Raw genomic sequence first — 24,339 nt, 5'->3', positions numbered from 1 at the left:
TGGGATGCTGGGCACCTACTATCTAGTCCCTCAGCCAATTTTCATAAATCCAGGCAATGCTGACAACATTAACTTGTGAGAGAGAAATGCTGACCTTTTTTATTGCTGCCAAAATTAAAATAAGAAAAAACTAAAGTTATTTTTCCTTCTTCCATTGGCATGAAAAAAAAAAAAAAAGCCTGAACTAATTTTTTTCAGGAGAATGTAGTATGCATCACCAAATTATTCTAGCTTGAAATCATTAATCTCAATTAACATGGGACACAGCCAATCTAAGTACAAAACCAAAATACCACCACAGCTGATAGTATCAAAAACGTGTGACACAAAAGCTACAGAGAATCTCAAGTTACTAGTGATACTGCAGGAAATATTTTCAAAGAGTAACAGCTTACTTCGAAGAATTTAACAAAAGCCTGTAGAACTTCTTAGTGTCTATGTTCAGACCATTTTAAACCATAAGCTATTGCTCATGAAAAAATAAACAATGCTTAACCATTGTCTGGAAGAACAGTAGTCTATTTCAGCTTCAAATGTTTAAAGCCATGTACTTTCTGCCACAAACAGTTGCAAAGGAATGGGGACTTAGACCTCACAAGAAAGAACAACATTTATCTGGACAACAGACTGCTGCTCACCAGGCTCATTTCTTTGGATTTGAGGGAAGTGGAACTTCCTGAAGAGGCCGTAGATGCTGGACTGCTAGAGGCATCTTTCTTTAGCAGGCGGGTTTTATCTATACCGTTTTCACGTGGTGAATGAGTCGGACTTGCCCTTGGGGAAGAAGGATCCTAAAACAACAGGAAGGGAAGAACAGCACAGAATCCTGTCACGGGCTGGTAGAGAATCACTACTAAGGAGTCTATGGAAAAAAAACTAGAAAAAATTTAGGAGCAAGTTTAAATTACAAGACATTTTGTTATCTCTATAGAAAAAAAGCTGAAATCCCTTCATCAATTTAGAGACATAGTTTATATTGTACACAATCTGGTTTTATTTTATACTACACATAATCATAAACTGTTTCCAAGCATATCTAAGCTTGCTATCTAAGTATACCTAAGTACAAACTAATGCAAGCACACGTGACACATGGTAAAAGCAATAAAGACCAACAGTAATGCAATAAGTTTACACTGTTTTTATCATGTACATTCTCCACACACTGCTAGTGACAACAAACATACCAATAATCTATTTAGGCCATACAAACCTGGCTCATCTCTATCTTCAGAAGAAGATTTTTATGTCATAATATCTGTCACTTCTTTCTAACTACCACCTGCAATTGCCTCGCTACTTGAATCTACAAGAAAACTGAAATGATCTCTCAGGTGATTATCTTTCTTCCAGAGGCACTCTCTGCATTTACTTTAATCCGAAAAAGCCAGCTCAGTTAAGCTACCACGCCATCAGAGCTCTGCAGGTTCTCCATGCTCCTTTGGCTCAGGAGAATAGCAGCAGGAAGGAAGCAGTCCTCACAAGAGGGCACTAAGTGTACTGGTTGATTAGTGAGCGATTTCATTCTAAGTAGGGCTTCTGAAAGGATTACTAAAAATCCTTTGTTTGATACCTATTTTTCGACTTGGCTGACATCATTTGGGCACTTGGAGCTGCTGAAGACACTTCTTTGTCAGCTTCTCTCCCTGTGCTTTTCACAGAGCAGAACCTCACTGCTACCATATTCAGGTTCCCTAAATCTCTTTGTTGTATAAAATAAAAGATGAAAAAAAGGGAAGGCTCATCCCTTCATTTTGATGCAACTGACAAGTCTCTGCCCTGAAGGAAGAAAAGAAGTGACACAACCCCTGGAAAATTTTGTGAACTGACTGACTTCATTCTGACTTCAGCTGACTTCCCTCCAAAAACCAAACATTTCTGGAAAATGTTGTCTTTAACATAGGACATTAAAATAATAGTAATTTTTAAGGTACAAAAAGGTTTTTAATAATACTCCTACTACTAAATACAACATTAGATAATGTCTTCCTTTCTCATTTGAAGATAATAGGTTGAAAACCAGAGCCCTTCACCTGCATCTCACCACAACTCTCTCCACAACAGAGCAGTTGTGAAGCATCAGAATGCAACTGCTGAGGGAACAGACCTGGATAAAGCAGCAGAAGGAAAAGCTGAGAGAGCAACCAGATAAAGCTAAGAGGAAGACATAGTGACTGCAATGCTAGCAAAAAGGAGAAGTTGTGAATATTTTAACATATCCACACAGAGAATTCTTTTTCTTCTAACATCTAAATGCACTTTTCCTTTAACCTTTGGGCAAACGTCAAGACTACAAAAATGAAAAAAGTTACCTCATTGGACACATCTACAACCAAGTTATCGTCACTCTTGTCCCCATCACTGTCCTATTAAAAATAAATAAATATAGTGTTCATTTAAATTAGTACATTAAGAGCCCAGAGAGAAAGACTATGTATCTACTCAGACATTTTTTTGTTTTCCTAAACAAAAAGCAAACAGCCTTTCATTGACTTACTAGTAATAGGGAAAACAATGAAAACAGGAACACACCACCTTATTTCTGCTTCAGTAATAAAACCCAGATAAGGTAGAACTAGTTGAAAAGTGGAGGTCTCACCATCAGTGCAAGATGGTCCAAAACTTCTCCTCATTACCATCGTAAATAGTGTTATCACTAGTCCTAAGAGAAACTCATTCTGTTCATAAGCTAATCTTATGTGTTAATCTTATGGAAATTACTACTTGTGCATACCTAAAAAAAAACCCCAACAGATCTCAGAAAACTGGAGCTTTTTGGCATGTGTTTGATGAGTGATCTTCTTCAAAGTGATAGGACAATTTTTCTCCTTTTCCAGAAAGGAAAGTGTTGAAATGAAAAGTTCTAGGGAAGAAAAAGCTTCAGAAATGCCAAGGCATTTCAACATTTCTAACAAAACCAAAATACTTTGACATTCCTAAACGGAAATGATTTATTATGGTTTGACAAGCTGCATTTTGACTGTTTCACATAAATCTGTGTTCACCTGAGCTGCTCTAGTGCCTCATGATAGCTGTTACTCAAGTGCCTCCTGGTCCCTGTCTCCAATACAGGCAGGAATGCCTGAGTAGACACGTTCTATGATACAGTGATTTTCACAGTCTACTGTGGTGGTTCCACTAGAAAGTGAGTCTTGACTCAAAAACAAACAAACAAACAAATCAAGTGGATGACAAAACTTAAAATTTTCATGTGGACAAGCTGGACATTTCCAAAAAAAATTCTTTTAGTTAAAAAGTTTCCAGGCAAATAAATCAGACATACAAGATTGATCAAACTGTCCCGCATCTCCTGCTTTCAATGTGTCCGGGCTATCCCACTTTAACAGTGGCAGACGTAAAACACCAGTTCTTTTTCCTCGCTTCAGGCCACAAATGTTTAAAACAAGACACCACGACCACCAAAAAAATGAAAAAAAACAAAACCCCAAACACAACCCCCCCAACACAAACAAACAAGAAACCCAACACAAATAATAATAATAATAAACAACCAAACAAAACAAACAAACCCAAACAAACAAAGAAGAAAACCCACCCCAACAGGTAGTGTTTTAACCCTTCCCTTCTGCTTTAGTAGCTGAATATTGCTCCAAGAAATACTGCAAACATACTAGGGACCCAATAGTGCCACTGAAGACAGAATGCAGAATGGTGGCTGTTTTTGCCACCCAGGAAGCTGTCTAACCAAAGGGTGCAAAAGAAGGAATAGGAAAACTTTACCCTCAATTAATCTGCCACCTCTTGAAAAGTATGAAACACCCAGAAGGCAAGAATAGGTTAGAACACATCTGAGCATGTGGGAGCACAGTGGGTGGGACACTTGTTCACCAGAAATACCACTCCTGAGGAGGGCAAAAATAGCTGCCAAGCGATGATTAAATGCACTTCACTGACTGTCATCTTGAGAAACAGAAGTTTATCAGGACTATCAAAGGCATGTCCTATAGGTACTATGTAGTATCAGAGCGTCTCCTCACTAACAAACCCACAAGTTGAAACTATGCAGGTCCTAACATGGAAATTGAAAGAATAATAAAAAAATAATAATTGTGTTTTTGCATCTTATTTTCAGAAGTGACAATTCCTGCAACTTGTTTATGTCCTTTCTGACAAAAGCAGTACTTCCTTGTCCCTAAAAGGGTACCATCTAAAATGAGCTGGAAATCAGCAGTTCTGTTTGTAGAATTGAGGAACCTTTAAAAATAAAGATCTTCCAGATTACAATAAATCTGGAACCTTCAACTATCCTTGTTTTGCTCAATTCTTTATTTTCATGCTGCCTTTATCTGTAAAATCCATTTCAAGGAAAGAGCAAACAAAACCCCACATTTAAAATGTGGATTAAAACAAAGTGCTTCTACAGTGCAATAATATCCTTTTCATTTCTTCCCAGCAGAAATCCAAGAAAAACAAACAGGGTAAGCTTTTTCTTCCTTTTTTTTTTTTATCAAGCGTAGCTTAATAATGCTTAGTCTTCAAACCTTTAAAATGAAAAATGTCCATAGAATATCAAAACAAAGCTGAGGGAGTAACATGGGGAAGTTTGCCAAACCCCTCTGTAATCAAAACAAGATTAGAAAGTGGTGGAAATACAACTTGCAAAACTATAACTGTACTACAACACCACAATGTGCAGAAAGGGGAAAGTAATCCCAACTACTGTCAGTAGCTCCAGGGATATTCAATAGCTACTCAGAGATATTCTGGGTCCAACTGGAGAGAAATTACCCTACCAAATATGAAGGAAATAAAGTGGCACTTGATTTTTTATTGGGTTTCAGTAACCAGGAAGTAATTAGTGATTGGATTCATACTCAAATCAGACAATTTGCCACATTATTGCTGTGTCTAAGAATAGTATCTTCTGATAGATTTAAGTTCTGCTTTTTCCGTACTTTCACAGCAGCCCTAGTCTCTAAAGTCTGTTCAAGTATCATCCTGTGATTTGGCTCAGCGTTTAGACTTGGAAGTTGAAAGCCTGTATGAATCTTTTGAGATTCACATATGCCTGTGTATGTTGCAGTGAAGTGTCTCTTGGAAACCAAGCAACAAGCAAGCTACTCAAAAATGCAGAACGCAAACTGTGAACTTTTTATACTTTAATTTGCTTTCTGCTGAAACTGCCATATCGGCCAAAAGCAAACTTTAGTAAGATGGTACAGCCTCCTAACATGAAATTTCTAATGGTAACTATTATGCAACATGGTAATAGCTAGTATAAGAAAAATGTACTAAAACCCATCAATTCAACAAAATCCTTCATTTCAAACAAACCTGCAGGTTTTAGAGCAGTCCAGAAAGGATCTCTTGCTCCAACTCAGACATGTCCCAGAACACTTGTGAATCCCAAACAGCTACTCCTGGCTTATTATTCTCTGTTGAGGAGTATTACTTGACAATAGCTCAAATTCTTCTCACAACATGAATAATGGACTTTCTGACACATATATTCACATACTACATCAGCCACAGGAAACACATTGCCTCGCTCTTCTCAGCTCTTTTACTCCTCACGCAAGCACAGTATGTGCAAATAAATTAATCATTTCTTTGACACAGATTTGCTTACATAGTGGCTGGAATCCTTATCATCCACCTTTCTCTTTTTGATGTCATTGGCATATTCAGGGCCATTCCTGCGTTTATCTGTGCTCCGCAGACTGTCCGGGACCAAAAGAGAATTACTCTGTAAAGACAAAATCCAAGGTCAATCAAAAATTCCTTTCAAGATTCCTTCATATATGCTTAAAAACTGGATCTGATAGATGCTTTAGAAATGTGATACCTACATAGTCTTTCATCCCATTTAATTCAACTCAAAGTCCTCCAGGCAAACATGTACAGCTTCATGCATTTTAAGAAGCTTGGCTTTTCATTGTTCAATGTATCAAAAGTTTAGTTCACTTGTCAGTCACTATTTAACTAACTAATTCAACTGAATTTATTGTTTAGTAGAAGCAGGCTTGCTGTTTATTCATGAGCAGGTAACAATCATTTTTTCAATTTTTTTTTTTTAATATTCACATCCCATATAATAAAAGAGACCTCATAAATATAATCTGATTGATTGCTCACTTTTAGATCATCATAAATAGATGATGCTTTGGTATGCCTACATCTGCAGGCATGTCAACTTGCCTTTAACTCTTAAAATAACAAATATTTACCAAATAAGGTTATGCAGTAATCATTCGTCAGCTGTGGTAAACTCCAACTGGATGCCTTCAATAAATGTATTGCAAACAAAGATCAAATATTTTTACTTCCAGCATAACATTCACTACTAGTGTGAAATTAAGGCTAAAGGGTTATTTAATCGGATTTGATCTGAAAAACTGAGACCAACACACACAAAAGACAAAAGCAAAGACTAATCTTTTCTCAAACTACATGTACTGCTTTCATTCATGTTAAGTTATGCTAAGTACAAACTGTTGACCCAAAGAGAAAGGCATTTTAGACATTTTTCAGTCACATGACAATTTGACATGCCTACGATTCCCATCTCCATCTCTGTTCCACCTAAAGCATTAAAACGTGTTACAATGAGTTCTTTTAAGTGCAAGATTAGCATATGCAAGAGGGCAATTTGTTCAGTGATGTGTTAATGCTGTGAACAATACTGAATGAGTTGAGAAAAAAGATCTACTTTTACAAAGAGCTGGTAAGCCTAGTTTCTAAAAGCCAAGTACATGCTTACGTAAATAAATATATGCTCACACACATATATAAGTAAATAAGTATTTACACGCATACACGTATCTCTCAAGAAAAAACCTAATACATATATTCAGTAAGTGTAAGCCCTCAAAGGAAATATTTAGATCTACCAAAGAGCCAGAGATACTTACTCTTAATACATCATAACCACACTAACAGCCAGTGAACTGTGCACAGAATGGCTTCCCGTTTAAAACCTGAGGACAACTTGGTAGTTTTGCTCAGACATTGTTTAGTTCCAAGGAGAAGAAAAACAAAACAGGGTACATAAGACAACCTGAATCCTCTTTTTCCTACTTCAGAAGCTGCACTTTAAAGCCAACTCTAAGCTCTTTTATTCATGACTATTCAAGCTAAACAAATGCCAAGGGGCTTACATAAAGCATATAGGAGAGTCTAATGAAATTCAGTACAAAGAAGCTCAAAATAATGTCTTTACTCCAATGTTTTGCAGCTAAAAGGTAGGCTTGTTGGATCACTGAACTAATTGCCTTGACAAATATAGTCTGAATTTAACCCCTTATCTCCTCCCAGATGCACACAAACTCAGCAACTCACTGGTTTGAAGAATATTACAACACATCTTCAACATTCTAATATTGTTGAATATTTAATACTTCAATATTTTTAATATATCATGTTTGTATCAGTAGAATCATCTTAAGAAGCAAGCTTTCAATTCAAACTTGACCACAGATTTGAGTACTGTAAATGTCTTTTCTTAAAAAAAAGGAGAAAAGTCTTTTATTTAAGAAATACTTCCCCTAATGGAAATCATTAAAAAAAAAAAAAAAAATCCATTTTACCACAAAGACCCTTTGTTTGTCTTAAAACAAAGAAGACAAATGTAGTAAAGTGAATAAACTCAGTTTCTCATTTTAAATTGTCAAAATTTATGTGTAACAGAAAGGTGGAAAAGGGGCAACAGATGGGAAAAATTTAGCAACCCTGCTGTTTGAAGTTACCACACAGTATCAAATATGTGTAACTATAATGGCTGATCCTTTTCCTGATTTAATGTAGAGTCTACCTAGAAAATGCTGACAACATTCTGTCCAGTCTGTCTTGCAGAATTTCAACACTGTGAAACGTATTTAGGAACTCCTAGGTACACCTAGTTCCCACTGTGCCCTAAATTCCAAACAAAGATTATTCAATTAGATTTTTCCTCATAAGACTGGTGGCTTAGTTATCATATAAACATATAATTACAACAGTAATCTTCAGTCTTTATAAGCCAGTTCTGCAAAACATCTCCCCTATGGTCATATTTACTGCCTTTCTCTGATTTACCACCTTTATTTAAAGGCACTGTTCTCTGGAATCAGAGCAACCAAGCCAGAAGCTGTTGTCAACCAGCTTATTCTACAATAGCTATACCATCAGCTGCAAATAAGATCATGCTGCTACTGTGGCAAAATTTACCTGTAAACTCAGTAATTAAAAAGTTACTGGTTTGTTTCCCTTAGGAGTACAAAGAAGTTCTAACAACTGTGACTAAAATCAGGTAAAGTATAACTTTTGATGAAAAAATAGCCTTTCCTCATTTCAACTTTGGTAGTTTGTATTTGCTGTATGCTCACTATCAAGCACAGGGCCACATAGGAGACAGTAGTAACAGCTTCACAATGATAGAGTTCTCCTTATCTTCTCTATGGAAAAAAAAAATCCCAAAAAATAATCTGCTTAATTCTTCTATCAGGCCTACTAATTTCTGACTTAATTTTCGAAAGTGGGTCAAGTATTTCTATTTCAGCAATTTTTTTTTTACTAATACTACAGAAATTTTCAGTTGGGATTGATCTTCAATAATTATCAGTTTGTACAAAAAAGGCAGAAAGATATATACATGCATAGTTGATTTCCTAAAGAGAAACTGCATGGCATCACTTTTCATTTTGTCTTAATTTCAACAGACTAGATGCATAACTGAGGATAATCCTTGCTTTCATACTAGGAGTTCAATTTATTAGGGATCACCAGTGCAACATCTGCAAATCATGAATCTCAGATCAGAACAAATGGTCAAAATCAATGTTATGTGTTTTCTTTTCCTTCCAATCATTCAAATTTTATTCACATGAATCCCTTTTCTTCAAAAAGTCCCAAAAGAATTAAAAAAAAAAAAAAAAGCCTAATGCAGCACCACTTCCTGTCCTGCATAAGGGCTTTGTAACAGGCAACTTGGGATCCTAAACCAACTTTGCTGCCAGCAAAAGTTAAACACTGAAACCACCAGCAGCAAATATGAAACGAAAGCCTAGTCATGAGGCACAGAGAAGGCAGGCTCCCTATTAGGGATATAAGGCACATTATTCAAATGCACTTCTTCAACTGCCATGCCGCTCCCCGTTGGAACTACTTCCAAACCACAAGTATGTGTGCCAGAGGTACAGGCTCAGAGCCCACAGTATCTCATTTAGCCCGAGTTATAATACAGCACAGACAACTCACTAGAACATACAGAACTGACAATTAACTTTATGCTGATCATTACAGCAATTAAATAACAGTACTGACATCACATTTGTGCTCATGGTTCAACTACACCTGGTCCCAATTAACATCTTCTCCTAGTGCTGGGCTCCTCATCCCTGTCATTCCCTTCTCCCCCAAAGACAGAGACACACACTTGCTCTGTGCTTAGCCATTCACTGACTCACTGTTCATCCAAACCAACTGCACCCACCTGCCATTACAGCCAGTTACTACCACTAACTTGCACTTGCCCTTATCACCAAGCAGGGCCACTGTGTTTCTTTAACCACTACAGAGGACCTAAGCACCACATACAAGTGCCATCTACGGACATCCACACGTAGACAAGAACAAATGCAATCCCTTGTTCAGTAGGTAAAACAGGAGAAAGTCTAACAGCTACAACAAAAACATCAGTTACTCAGCAGTACCACTGCTCATTGTCAGGACTCATTGATAGGAATATACTGGACATTGGAAGAGGGACCAGCATTTTTTCTACACCACCACCCCCGCCCCCCCCCCGCAAGGCACAAGAAGATCACACTCAAAGTTATTCAAGTCAAGAATCATTAACTTTCATTTTTGAATATGCTCCTTGCAAACACATGTCAACAACCCAAAACTTGACTTACAAAAAGTCAGTAAGTTCTGTTTTTAATTATCTGTGATGTAAAGCTATTGACTTCGTCCTCTTTTTGCCCACCATTTTAAGTTATATTTAGACTACTTTGTATTAGGAGCAAGGAAATCTAAAGCCTCAATGGATTTGAATCACACTCCAAACTGACTCAATAACTGGGAGACATTAACAGAGAATAAGGCTTCTGTTGATTTCCGTACTTCCTAGTTAATGTTTGTCAGAATGAGGGTAGCCATGAAAATTTATACCAGACCATCCCAACCCTTTCATCCTTCATCATCAGTCTCATGCTGCTTTGTATCAGCTACAAACTAAACTGCACCACAGCATCCCATAGCTCTTCTGCATGGGCAACTCCTGCTCAAATTGACTTGTGGTTTGCATCCATAAAGACATAAATTTTACTTATTTTGAAGTTGACAAAGGCAACAAAGAAAAGATATAACTGATTAAGAAAACTAAAGTTTATACATTACATGCTATGTAACAGAAAATACTACTTTCTTCACAAAGGCCAAGAAGCATACATGTGCTACACTGAAGAGTACCCTACATTCTAATGTAGCACCTTTTATGATTACCACCCCCCCCACATTTAGAAGAATTAAAACACAAAACAAGAACAACTTGCATATAGTATCAACCGAAAACTAGCATTCAACTGCACATGCCCCCTTCCTCAAAGATTGGAAGAACAGGACAGAGAGCTAAGGACACAGAATACATTTACTGCTGTAAAAAAAGATCACTTGCTTTACAAAACAATACCAATATTTATGCTTAAAACTGGAGGCAAAAAAGCTTTCTGGAAAATTTGTGAGTACTTCCCAAGTTTTAGAAAACAACCTCAATGTTTTTCATGAGGACAACTTCAATATAAATCCCAAGCACATAGTGAAGTCAGATTGCACTGTCTACAAATTATTACTGATATAATAGAGCACTTCAGAACATTTGCACTTCTATATCCTGTCCAAACGAGAATAGTGGGAAGACAAATGATAAAGAGCAGCTGAGTTTGAAAAATGTTGCCAATATGTTCCCTAGAGAAGAAAAATGTGGACATCAAAGTTCTTTTGTACTGATGTCTCCCAAAACCTTACAAAGCTTCAGTTGCAAAACTTGCTTACTTTGCCTGGCTTCATTACCTGGAGCCAGACTGTGTCACAATAGTATGGATGCCTGCATTCCCACAATAACATGATCCGGTTTTGGATGGTTAGAGCTACATCAGCCAAACCCCACCTGTCATTTCCATATAGTCATATAATTTAATTTTGACCACATAATTTTAGCAGTTCATGTATGAGGTATACTATTATTACTAACTTAAATGTTATATATTTCACAAACATGTCTTTACAAAGAACTTCCTTTCATATTACTTCCCAAAAATTTAACTAACATAAAAAATAAAAAAAAGTAGTCCTTGCCATTTAGATATAGCAAAAAAGAGGTTAAATGGATACTGATCACAATCAAGAATAATGAAATCACTAGCTCTTTATATCTCTTTATAAATACATGAACCTCACTGTATTATTAAGTCTTTAACACACAATAAATAAAAGCTTATGCTTATTTGCCTAAGGACACTTTAAAAAAATAAAACCAGACCTCATTTGAAAATGAATATGCCTAAATAATATGCCACAATATGCTTTAAGTTATGTTAAAAAAAAAAAAAATCAATTTAAAACCAAATAAGCAAGTGCTTAATTGCAGTCTTTACAAGTTGCACATTTAAAGTTGTCAGCTTCTACTGATGATAGTGGAAGGTCACACTGGATGCACAGTAATACAAAATATCATGGTTAATTTAGGTAACCAACAGATAGCATGGGGTTTGGTGTTCTGGGATAACGAAAGCAAGCCTTTGTCAGGATTTCTAGAAGCACCATTACACTTAAAACATTACTCTGAAAATCAAATTGATCTTATTTGGGTGACCCACAGGTTATAAGCTAATCTGCACAATAAGAGTCTACTGCTCAGTTGGAACCACATGTAATAATTACACCGACCTGCTGGTATGTCTTGTGTACTTGTGATCAATTTTATATTATGCTTAAAAGTATACTTTACATTAATGAGAAATCCATTAAAAATACAAGACAAGGAGCAAATCATTCCCAGCTGATCATTTTAGCCACAGATTTGAACTTGATGATCACTTGAATTATGATCCTTTCACTGAAGATATAACTTACTGTTAAGCCAAGATTCTAATGCAACATTGTATTTAAACAAATTAACTTTAAAGCTCACCTGTATTCACCCACCAAAGTTTGATTTAATTATGAAGTATTACTTTCCACTGGGACCAAAAAGAAACCATGGCCACCACACTGTAACACCCTGAACTCAACATATCCATACAACAAAGTACTCCTACGAAATAAAGCCTCAGACTGTTTAAAGGTTACTTATTGGTAAACCCAGTGTAAAAAAGCCTACTAGAGACAATAACCAAGCAATAATGAACTACACCTATGGAGACAGAATAACTGCAGCACCAATTTTATGTACTTTAATTAAATAAAATTGACATATATAGTAAACTAAGCAAATGATATTACCAACCTCCCACAACACAAAAGCTAGGTGTAATTTTCGACAGTTCACCTTCCAGTTCGCCTCCAAGGACCATTCTCAGCTATAAGATGAATTCAGAGTCTGAATTTCACAGCTCTGTGAAGCATCTGATCTTAAACTCAAAAACCCTTTAGCAAAGTACACGATAAACGGGACAGGGAAGGATGGGAACAGAGCAAGGACAGGAAAAATAACAACCAAAGTAAAACACAAAGCCACCACTCCCACATGTGCAAGTGTGTATACACATGGATACAAATACACCTCCCTCAGCTCTTAAGAAATGCTGTTGAGTATCCTGCACTTGACTAACATTATTCAAAGAAATATATCCCACTCAAAGAAATATGCCCGTAAGTCTGAGACTTCAGGAAAACCCAGCTTAAAATTATTGCCACAGTTACACTATAATTAATAACATTAAACAAGTGGAAATGAATACTTATTGCTTCCAGTAAATAACCGTCCAGCCCTATTACAAAAAAAAAAAAAAAAAAAAGGGCAACAGAATTCATGTGTCTAGTACCATAAAGATATAATAATTTTTCCTAGATCTAGTCTTTTCTAACTGAGAAAAAGAAACAAGAGCCCAAATTCACCTAGGAATTCAGCAAGCAGAATTAGCTTTGTTACTTGAAATGATGTGCAAGCTGCCATGCCTATCTCCAACAGATTGATATAGCAGTATCTCTTATAACACAACAATATGAAATACTGTAACAACGTAGTTCCTTGGCTGGTTTTCGAATAAGATTGCCTTAGATGAATTCTATTACAGCTTATGTATAAAGGGGAAAAAGGTATTGCTATGGAAGTTATACCTGAAGCATAAATTAAGCAGTAAAAACATCAGTATGGCTCAAACAGATTCAGTTAAAGAAAATACTAGGACCAAACACCGTCATGAGACATGAATTTTAAATTTCTCACCTGTTCTGCAACTTTAATTCCTGCAAATCCTATAGGAAAAATCTTAACTCTGACTAATAAGGTTATACTATAATTTGCAGTTAAAGTTCTGTTTGAGTTGCAGCTTCCCCCGCACCAAACTAAAGTTCACGCTTCCCCCAAATCATTCTGCTCAGAAACAAACCTGGTTCATACAGTCCTCCAAACAAATGACATTGTTCTGCATTAACCAAGAGTATCTGAACAGAAAACACATATGCCTAGTATCATGAAACTGACTAAAAGGAAGATAAAACAGATAAACAATGCAAGGTTTGATTACAAAATTCTTTAAAAGTGAAAACATTACCAGGAACGTTGGTACTTACTGTGCCCGGCTCTCTGTCTGCTCCCGCAGTAACCAAGAAATGCACAGACATGCCCGTTCAGACACAGAGGCAAGAACAGAAATAAAAAAGGGGGGAAAAAAATTAGAACACAAGCCACAAACAGTTTTAAAATGGCTTTTATTTATATAAGTCATTGCACATTCCTAATACAGTGATTTCCTGAAAATTACAGTATTGTGTAAACATGATTTACAGTTTAACCGTACACAAAGCCTAGTTTTATTTCATGACAGAATAAATTACTTTCTTTTCAAAAATTAGTCAAGTGCAATTTTGCCCAATATTTGAGTAATTTAAGCCTATGAAACTAAAGTAACAGATGTAATTATCTAAATTTCTTGTTTGAACACATTCACTTCAAAATTTAACTTCTCATTCCCCCTACCTTCCCACCCACCCATTTAACAACATTACTTTCTTTAAAAAAATTACCCATTATGCAGTTTAACAGTTTTCCACAATATGGTGCAGGCCACTGCTATTACAACTAAGCATTTACCAGGATGTCAAAATGCCCTGCGAACTATAGAGCAGGTGACACCTAGTGATCCCCATTTAAAATACTGAAAAATTCCAAGCTGAATTTTGCTTCAGTGGTATATATGCAGACATTTTTAAATTTGCCAACAGTTTTTTCTCATTCTACATAACTTGAAATCTTTAGAGATGCACATAATTTGCAGCAATGTGCAAATGTGACAATGTCCTAATCAGGCCTGCCATGCCTCTCACCTCTGTGGTGGTCTGCATCATGATGCTTCTTGTCATCTTTTATTGCCAAGTGAGACTGCCCACCCAAAGCACTAGAAAGGGCAAGAAGGCCAGCACTGCTTCCGAGTGGAGGGATTCCTGGAGGCTGGAGTCCTGATGGATGCGGTGTTAGAGGCACTGGAGGTCCATGGCCATGGGAGAGATGTTGAGCCTGCAACTGCTGCTGCTGTTCCCAGTGGCATCATCATTCCCAGATGAACAACACATAGCACATAGATTGGGAAGGAGAAGCAAGAAGTTTGGTTAATTACCAGGAATCAACACTGGATTTTTATCAGTTGTTCGTTTGGTTTAAATTTAATCTCTCCTTTCTGTCCCCGCTATACACATACTGCATTATATTACACTCTCTGCTCGAGCCCCATGAACCAAAAAAGGCTAGCTGCATACTTCTTCTGCAGCCAAAGGAATAGGTTCAACTACTTGTAGGTTGTTCCAGGCAGCTGTTGCCTGCCACAGCATCATGGGTGACAAACAGCAGCAGCAGAAAGCCCAAATACCATTCCTTTTCTACAGAAAGGAGTATCACTGCTCTGGGAAAAAAATAAGTTTCACTGGCAAGACTGAGTCAAACTCACATCCCTTTCTTTCCCTAATCTGGAAAAAGTAAGTAGGTTTTTATTTTTAATATTAAAAAACTAAAAGACACTGCTCAATTTCAAATTTAGAGTAGTTAAATTTATGTTTTATTCTAGCCAAACTTTTTGGAAAAAAAAAAAAAAAATTATTCATGAACTGACACTGTATTTATCAACCAACTGTAACTTTAAAATTCAGATATTCCAAATAGCATCAATAAGGTCATGGAACTCCCAACAAGAAACATGGTATTAACGAATTAAAATACCTCCATCTGTTTCAAAAGCAGCTTGCAAGATCAGTATCATAATGGCTAGACATACAACCCTGTAACCTGGCAAAATAACCTGTAAGCAATTTTAGAAGCAGTCCTTACAATGGAATGTCTTCCCCACAGTTTAAATATTAAGATATTTTCTAGTTAAAGCTATTATAGTTTTATTAATATTTTCTAAGTTCAGCTAACCATTTAATTTGTCCAAAATGCTCAGCACATTTATTTAGAAAATTATGCTTCAAAACAATCTTTAGCTTAGTCATAGCTCCACTTTAGTCTGCTACAGGTAAACAGATTTTCTGCCCCTTTCCTCCTCCCTTGTGTCTGGTCTTATGAACAGAAGACAGAACAAACCTCTCCACCTTGACCATGTTCCACCATCCCTCTGACGAAGGTAGGTACCATGGAAAAAGCTACAGTACCACTCAATTTATGGGATCAAAGAGAAGACAGATAAGGAAACGTCTGGACAGGATGAGCTCAGCTAGACATGAGTCTGACCTCGTGAATGCTAGCGGTCCTGTAAGAGCAGGCAGAATTGTTACAGTACTGCTGACAGCTACTGAAATCATACCTAAAGCCCACAATATTTCACAAGTTACTACAAAATAACTCAATCTAAGAAGTATTTTACCTGCTTCCCAAGACTCTTCAAGACAAGCTGTATATCTGCATAACATCCATAACATCTACTGGCATATGAATGGCTTAATTTATTACTATTTATACAACTACTATGCCCTACACTTTTATTTCTTATAACCCCATCCCAATACATGTCTTGAGCGGTTTATAAATTTATGTAGACACAAGTGACTGACACTGAAGAACTCTGGACTAGTCCTGGTAATCTTTCACTTTCTTACTATTCCAACTGTAACACAGCTATCATTTACTTATTTTTGGTACACAATACAAATAAGATTTACCACAATCCCTCTAGGCAATTCTACAAACCTACAAGTTTACCCAATCTCTCACACCCTGTATCAGGACTTTCTTTTCATATGCTGAATAAAAAGCCTCGCTAGTCTTCAATGTAATGCATACATCTGATCGCTATTCTCGACAACTTTTCAGTATGCTTAAAAAGCAAGGTAAGAAAGAAATAGTCCTTATTCTTCTATTTTAATGTGTTTTACAAACAACTGAAAAAGCAACATTTTGAAGGAAGTATTAAGAATTATCTTTATTTGAAGTAGTTAAAGCAGTAGACCACCTTCTACTAAATCAAGCAGCTACTGCTACTGAAACTTCATTTAACTGAAGAAGTCTTAGTAAAGAGCACTGTGAAGTCTGACAGGAATGCAGGGTTTGGGGTTTTTTGTTTGTTCATTTGTTTGGGGTATTTTTGATCCAGCTTTTAAGGAAGAAGACAACATCTCTCTTCTCACTTTATGAAGACTATAGTGGTTTCCAGCATGCTTCCTCAAATCAGGAAATAACCTGATGTTTTCACAGGCTCTCTGAGAGAGACAGCATTTCATTCGTTCCCTTTCTCACTGATGGACTTAAGCCAGGTCAGTCATCTGCACTTTAGCCATGAGACAACATACGTCAGCAGTACTGTACTGCATTCATGGCATCAGTCTTACAGGTCCCCAGCTGCACTATCACACTGGATTACCCGGTTGTGGCACTCAATTTTGGCTAAGAAGAAAATGTCATTTATGCCTTCCAAATTGGTTTTGCAGAGAAAAACCTCCTCCCTTCTCCAACAGTGACCTCCAACTAACTTCTGCAGGGCATGGGAAGGTCAAAACGGGGAAATAAACTGTTTCCATTCTTGTCCCTATCCTTTCAGGAAGCCTGTGAAGATTCCCTTTATCCATGCCTCTTGCTTGGTTTAATTAGCAAACAAGTTAATCCACGCAATTTCAGGAAGCATAGCTTAAAGTCTTTGGAAATCAAACTGTTAGGGACATGTTACCTACAATTTCCTTGGCTCTGCTTTGTAGCTTACACACAGAGTATTCTGAAAGACCCATAATTGAGGATCAGATGAATTCCCTCTAAACAGGTTGTGAATCTGAAAGAACATGTTGAGAACAGTTACGTCTTGTTTCTCTGATGAAACTACATACAAATGGTGGGGAGCAATGCCCATTGTAAGGTGTAGAACAGAATGAGTGCTGCAAGTGGAAAAGCATCACTTTGCTTAACATCTTTGCGGTTTTATAAAAAGGTTACTGATGGTAGCAGAGGAAAATGGTACCCAAAAATGGTTAAATATCCATTGCAATAAACAGACTTAAGACTGAAAACCTGATTATGGTCTTTTAAGTCAACAAAGGTATATTGTGATTTAATGTTTCTTATCTGAGGCTCACTGCTGTTTGAGACTGAAGAATATTGATTGATTGGTATATATTACCCATTCATAATAGGTTTAAAGTTCTCCACAACACATAAAGATGGTCTTTTCCAGATGTTCATGATCTTTTTATTTAAAAAACTTGAATTTTCAGAAGTATTCTTTTCCTAGAAGTGGAAAGGTAATATGTGCTGCACACAAAGGAAGAGGGAGATGGATAACAGCAGCACTGACCAGCCATATTTAGGAACTAGACATTTGTCATAGTAGATCCTAGAAACAATTATGTTATGCATATAATCACCTTCCTGTCACTTCAAAGACACTAATGCCTGCTCTGTCACCTTTTAAGAGCTTAGCAGCAGTGAAATATAAAACGGACTAAGTTGGCAGCAGTATCATGCTCTACTAGGCATGTTCATTAGCAGTTAATTAAAAACTAGACATCTGCCATAAGAAATGTGCTCAAAAAAGGATGAGTAACAGGTCTGTCTTACTACCAATTATTATCATTACTTACAGAGCAACGGCTGTGTCCACTTTCAGAAGGAAGTGGGAAGGTAGAGGAGAGTGCAATGATGCATACATAAGTGACTGCACTGAGATAATTAGCCAGCAGTGACTTTAAAAGCATCAGTAGTTCACCCACCATTTTGTTGCAAAAACAGAACTTCGTATTTGCAAAAGGACCAAAGGAATGGCAAATTCAGCTTACTGTACTGTCTAGATGTAGGTTTTCTTGCCTCAATTTTTTATCCCAGCATCCCTCTAATCAGACCACAAAGACCCCAAAAGCAACATATGAAAAACACAACACTTGCTTTGCTGAGCAAGCACCTCCTAACAATTTTTAAAGCAGTACACTTTTTCACTTCAAGCATCCTAGGCAGTTTCCAGCTATAAAGAGCTCTTTAACAAGGACTTAAAATTTGCAATTAACTTTCAATCTCTGCCAGAAATCTCTGCCAGAGACAGAATAAATCTTTATGAAACAGATTTCCGGTACATAAAACAATGGTACACCTCCTTTAGGCTCCTTATCAAGATCGAACATGAGCTCCTACAATCCCACTTCCCATCTTAAAGCAGCTCTGCTGAGGTCACAAACACCTATGGCTTACTTAAAAGTCTAGTTTTGAATTCCTAGCACTAAACAGAACATTCTTCTGTTCTTCAACAGATGTGTGATGTGCTATTCAGTATCTCTTGAAAAGCACCAAATTAGAAATACAGATGTGACTGTACATGAACAGTGAAAAAAAGGTTATACCTGGTCCCAAAGCACAACAGATGTCTTCTCTTGTGCCTTTCTAAATAAATACCTAAGAGCAGAAAAAGTTCTCAGAAACCTTTTTGGCACTAGCACCAGTAATACTATCAATAGATTCCCCCAGGCTCCACAGAAGTGTTCTGAAAGAATACCTGACAAGCAAGTCATTTAGAGACCTAAAATTTGAAGGGCATGATTTCATGTCAACTTCTGTAAAACTAAGAAATATTATTTTGTTAAACTCAAACAGGCAGAAAGTCAAGATAGAAGAACATTCACTACTGTGTTCAATTTCATTGTCATATCCTCTCTTTCCCAAAAGGAAATCAGGGGGTTTTATTTTCTTACTTAAGTAGCAGAAGGAAGTGAGAGCCTGTATCAAGTATCTATGACCAATGAACATATGAGGGCTAGCGTCTGAGCACATACCAGCTGGCCAACAAAGCAACAACCTTCTCCCTCACTGTTTAGAAATACTTACAGAACCAACATTGCAAATGTAACCTTCCAAAAAAGGAAAAAACTCAAGATTATGCTCCTGTTCAATTCAGTCTTCTTCCTCATTCTAAAATAACCCAAAACCCTGCACACTCCACCCACACTAACAACATGCAAAACTAGCAGGAGTAAACTCATTTAGACAATTTAACCCATTAATTGAAACTCGCATTTAAGTTTCTGTAGGTATTTTCAAGAGTATTTCAGTTACCCAGAAGAACACACTGCAGGATGACAACCAATCACCCTGAAGTATATATCCACATTCTTCTACAATGGCATGACTATACCAGTGGGCATGGGAAGAGCTATAAGCATCATCTACTTAGACTTCTAGAAGGCTTTTGATATGATGCTTAACAACATTCTTGCCACACAATTGGAAAGGGATGGAGTTGATGGATGGATTGTTAGATGGCTGAGGAACCAGCTGGATGACTACACCCAAAGAATCAGTGAGACTCAGTTCAGAGAGTCAAAGGCTCAACTTCCCTGTGGAAACCAGTAACTACTGGTGTTCCTCAACAGCCCATAATAGGACCAACACTATTCAATTTCTTCAACAGTGCTATAGCAAATAGCATTAAGTGCACCCTCAGCAAGTTTGCAGATGACACCAAACTGAATAGCGCAGTTGATTCACCTGAGAGAAGGAGTGGCATCCAGATGGACTTTTACAGGTCTGAGGAGTGGGCACTTCATTATGTTCATGTGAACTTCATTAAGTTCAACAAGGCCATGTGCAAGGTTATGCACCTAGGTCTGGGAAATCCCCAATATCCCCTTGACTGGAGGATGAATGGACTGAGAGCAGCCCTGTATCCACTTTCTGGAGAAAGACTTGGGGGTACTGGTGGATAAAAATTTCGACATGCAAAAGCAATGTGCACTTGCAACACAGAAAGTCAGTCATATCCTGGCTGCACCCGAAGAAGTATGGCCAGCAGGCTAAGACAGACATTCTCCTCCTCTACTTCACTGTCTTGAACCCCAGCCCAAATTACTGCATCCAGTTCTGGGGTCCACAGTGCAAGAAATACACAGACCTGTCACAGCAGGCTGATGAAGGTCCACAAAAGTGATCAGAGGGATGAGGCACCTCTCCTACAAAGAAACTCTAAAAGAGCTAGAGTTGTTCAGCCTGGAGAAAGAAAAGGCTCCAGGCAGACCTTACTGCAGCCTTTCAGTATATAAAGTGGGCCTATAAAAGGGATAGAGACTTTTTATCAGAGCCTGTAGTGACAGGACAAGGGGAAACAGCTTTAAACTGAACAGGTTTAGATTGGACATATCAAATTATTTACAGTGCAGGTGGTGACTCCTGATAGACATCAAGTTGAACATCAGCCAGCAATATGCCCTTGTGGGGAAGCAGGTGAATGGCAACCTGGGCTGCGTGAGGAGAACTGCTGCCTGCAGCATGAGGGAGGCGATCCTTTCCCTCTACTCGTCATTGTTAAGGCCACACCTGATCTACCGTGTCCTGTTCTGGGCTCTGCAGAGAGACATAGACATACTGGACAGCATACAATGATGGGCATAGAGAAGGCTAAAAAGTCCCAGTTCTCTCAGCCTGTCCTTATATGCAAGGTCCCTTAATCAGCTTTGTGGCCCATCACTGGATGGCCCAACAACAAGGCAAGAGGTAATGGGCACAGACTGAAACATAAGTTTGTCCTGAAGATCAGAAAGCACTTTTTTCCTGTGGTGGTGCCCAGGGAGGGAAGTGGTAGAGCTTCCCTGCCTGGAGACAGTCAAAACCCATACAGACATGGTTCCATGCAACTGGCTCTAGGTGGTCTGACTTGAGCAGGGGGATGGACCAGATGACCTCCAGGGGTCCCTGCTAGCCTCAGGCATTCTGTGATTCTGCAACTGTTATTGCTTACTGTTTTCTCCCCATTTAAACATGCTTTAGAAAAATGAGAGTCAGCTGCTACTATCTGCTTCATTTTCTACCCAGTTCATTTGAAACATCTGTGTTTATTTTGTTTCATTTTGTTTCCTTACTTCCTCTTCTTCTGAATGTTCAGATTTTATTCTGACAGATGGGAAGCTACACTATACCACAGTAAACAAACTTGAAAGTGCACACCACTGCATCTCTAGCCACTGAGCAGAAAATGGAGCCTTTGTAGTTTTGTAGAAGTTATTTGAAAACTATCCATTATGAGAACAAGCCACAGTGCCTTGGGCACGGAAAGAGAATGCCCTCAGAAACAATGAAATTGTGTCTTCAGCAAACCTCTTCCATCTATAAATCATGTGAAATGGCGTTGTACTACAGAGATTTAAGTCCACAAGAGGACAGTAGTGGCAAAAGCTATCCCAAGCAATATACTTCATATATATAAAATTTGTGTGGCAGCAGCACGATTATTTAAAGGGAAAAATCCGTTTCTTTTTCATGCTTTATTACAGAACATGCACAGTATAATGTCTTTAGGTCTTACCATTTATTTTCCACTCCCACAAAAAAAAAAACCCAACCAACACATTAACAAGCTTTTTACTCTGTACAGAATTGATGTCAAACCAAGTATCAAAGTTAGAAAAAAGGTGAAAAAGTTAACTTTGTTCTTTGTTATTATTTTCTACTGTGGGGATCTCCTTCAAACTGATGTTAAATTTTTGAACAGAAGGCTCTTCAAAGTTTTCCACAGTTCCTGTTTCCACTTGTTCAAACAACTCAAACCATACTAGTAAGTCTCAATTGAACATGAACTTTTTTGAAGCAGTTAAGGGGTTGCATAAATAGCCTCACAAACTAGAAGACCAATGCAATAGTGGGATAAAGGCAGCTTCCCACACACACACACTCCCCAAGCAGTCCTTTTGTCACAAATTAACTTAATCTCTAAGGGAACTGAAATGAGGCTGTGAAATTGTATTTCACTGCTGTGCTGATACAGCGATCATAAGAACACTAACAAAGCCCTTTTGCTACCTTATCTACTAATAATCAGATGCAAGACCCTCAGCATGTCCAAAGCACTCCATGAAGCTACTGCAAAACAACATGAAGTTTACAGTTCTCAATTACTCTTTTCTGTTTTCCTTTCTTACCTCCTGTTTTTCTTGGTCACTTAATTCCTTTCTCCCTGTGTTATTTCCTTCCTTTTAGAATTCCCTTTCAGGGCTGTGCTATGGGACCTTCTTTTAGGAATCAAGTCTTGTTTCGTTGTTCTTCAGAAAACTCAAAATAGGAAAAGCAATGTTGATTTCAACTGGCTCATGAAGATTAAAAAGACCACTTTATGCTCTGGTGCTCTCACTACACTTTTACACTGATGCATGCATGTTTAATGGTAAAATGAATTTCTTCTACAAATTTATGCTGCATGGGTTTGCCATAGTATACGAAACCTGGCCAGCTCTAGAGTCAGTCCTTTTTTTTCTCCTGGCATTAGAGAGTAAACTGCATTATTTAGTCATGCTAAATTAAGGAATGCTAGCATAAACACAAGCATAATTCCCTATATACTTGCTCTGTAAGGCTAACAGTTCTTTATTTAAAGAAAGAAAATAAAAACTAGCTGCGGTCATGAAGCTGCCACACTAACTTCTCTGAAACAAAAATGTATATTTATTGATTGGTGATGTAGCTCAAGAGAAAATCTGATTTCACAGAAAAATTACAACAGAGGAAGAAAATACAGATTCCAATATGGGGCTAACAAACCACCAGGGTGCATGGTTCACCTCCAAAGAGCCCACAGAGCCAACAAGGGTCAAAGCAGTTACACCAAAACCTTCATCTACCTAGCAAAACTCTAAATTTAATTTTCCATTACTACAACAGGAAATTTCTTTAACAGGTCCTTAAAATCATTATATAAGACATAAATGCTAAATATATTCTTCAGGTTGTATTTTAGAATACATTCTGTATTTCATGAGGATTTTTAAATGATTTTTTTTTTTTCCAACATGAGAAAGGCTTTGGTTGCTATCGGTTTGAATTACATGGCCAGTAACAGCCTACCTACTAGTAGACATGGTACTTTTGCTGAATCATAAGATCCCATCTTAAACTTTTAATACTGTAGTTAGCTTTACACCTACAGAATTGAGAAACAGGTTTGCCGTGCTCCCCAATATAACACAGTAGCAAACACAAAAATAATTTTCAAGAGTAGCTTATTAATCATTGATTAGTTCTCACATCACCATTCTAGATCAGACACATAGATTTCAGACAGCACTCTCTCATCCTTAGCACTATGCTTAGCAGCAACTCTAATCTTTGCTGTGCCTGTCTCACTTTAAACAGCTAGATTTCTCTTGCCCTTTCTTCTGGCATTTTGGAGGGCAAGCCCAAGCATCAGAATTAGAAAGATAAAGAGATAATTACACTTCAGGAGTCTTCAGAAAGATCACTCTTGTAAACAGTAATGACAGATGTGGGATCCCAAATGATTTTGTCACTGCACCCAATGAATAAGCACATCCGTTATTTTTTCCGCTAAAGCGATCAGCAATTAACTATTTAACAAAAGTTTAGCGATAATTGTTAAATGGCAAGATTTTTAACATCCCATTGACATAGAGGGAATAATTATATAGCACTGCCAGCACTAATACTTTCACAACTGTAGATCTGCACTAGCAGCTTAGCTATGCTGTGGAGACTGCAGATCGTCCCATGCTGGCAGAGCCCTGCAGCGAGGATGCAGGATATTGCCAGCAGATGGAATTCTTCCAGTTCAGTGGTATCTTCTCCCCAAGGTGCATTAGCACTCCACCGGTGTAGCGGCATCCACATAAGGACTTTTGCCAATAGAAAAGATTTTCTTCCCTCCTCCATGCTTTTAGGCGTTGTAAGTTAACCTAAATCTTAGGAGTTTGTACCAAGTGCAGGCACACTGAAGCATG

General features: G+C 37.6%; 1 protein-coding gene across 6 annotated transcripts in view; it reads right to left on the bottom strand.

Annotated features, from left to right (window-relative positions):
* Positions 1 to 24,339, bottom strand: part of LOC115619928 (transducin-like enhancer protein 1) — a 78,949-nt gene that overhangs the window by 21,721 nt on the left and 32,889 nt on the right. For 2 of the 6 annotated variants that reach the window (XM_030512946.1, XM_030512949.1), the window contains exons 7-11: positions 14,488 to 14,692; positions 13,735 to 13,751; positions 5,591 to 5,707; positions 2,313 to 2,366; positions 639 to 791 (exon numbers count right to left, since the gene is read on the bottom strand). In XM_030512946.1, the coding sequence (XP_030368806.1) occupies positions 639 to 791; positions 2,313 to 2,366; positions 5,591 to 5,707; positions 13,735 to 13,751; positions 14,488 to 14,692 (546 nt within the window). The remainder of the gene's footprint in view (positions 1 to 638; positions 792 to 2,312; positions 2,367 to 5,590; positions 5,708 to 13,734; positions 13,752 to 14,487; positions 14,693 to 24,339) is intronic. The other 4 variants (XM_030512947.1, XM_030512950.1, XM_030512951.1 and 1 more) reach the window with 3 other exon arrangements.

This window comes from Strigops habroptila, chromosome Z, assembly GCF_004027225.2.
Source record: "Strigops habroptila isolate Jane chromosome Z, bStrHab1.2.pri, whole genome shotgun sequence".
Lineage (NCBI taxonomy): Eukaryota > Metazoa > Chordata > Aves > Psittaciformes > Psittacidae > Strigops > Strigops habroptila.
Note: the sequence above shows the minus strand (reverse complement) of the source record. Positions and strands in the feature narration are given on the sequence as shown.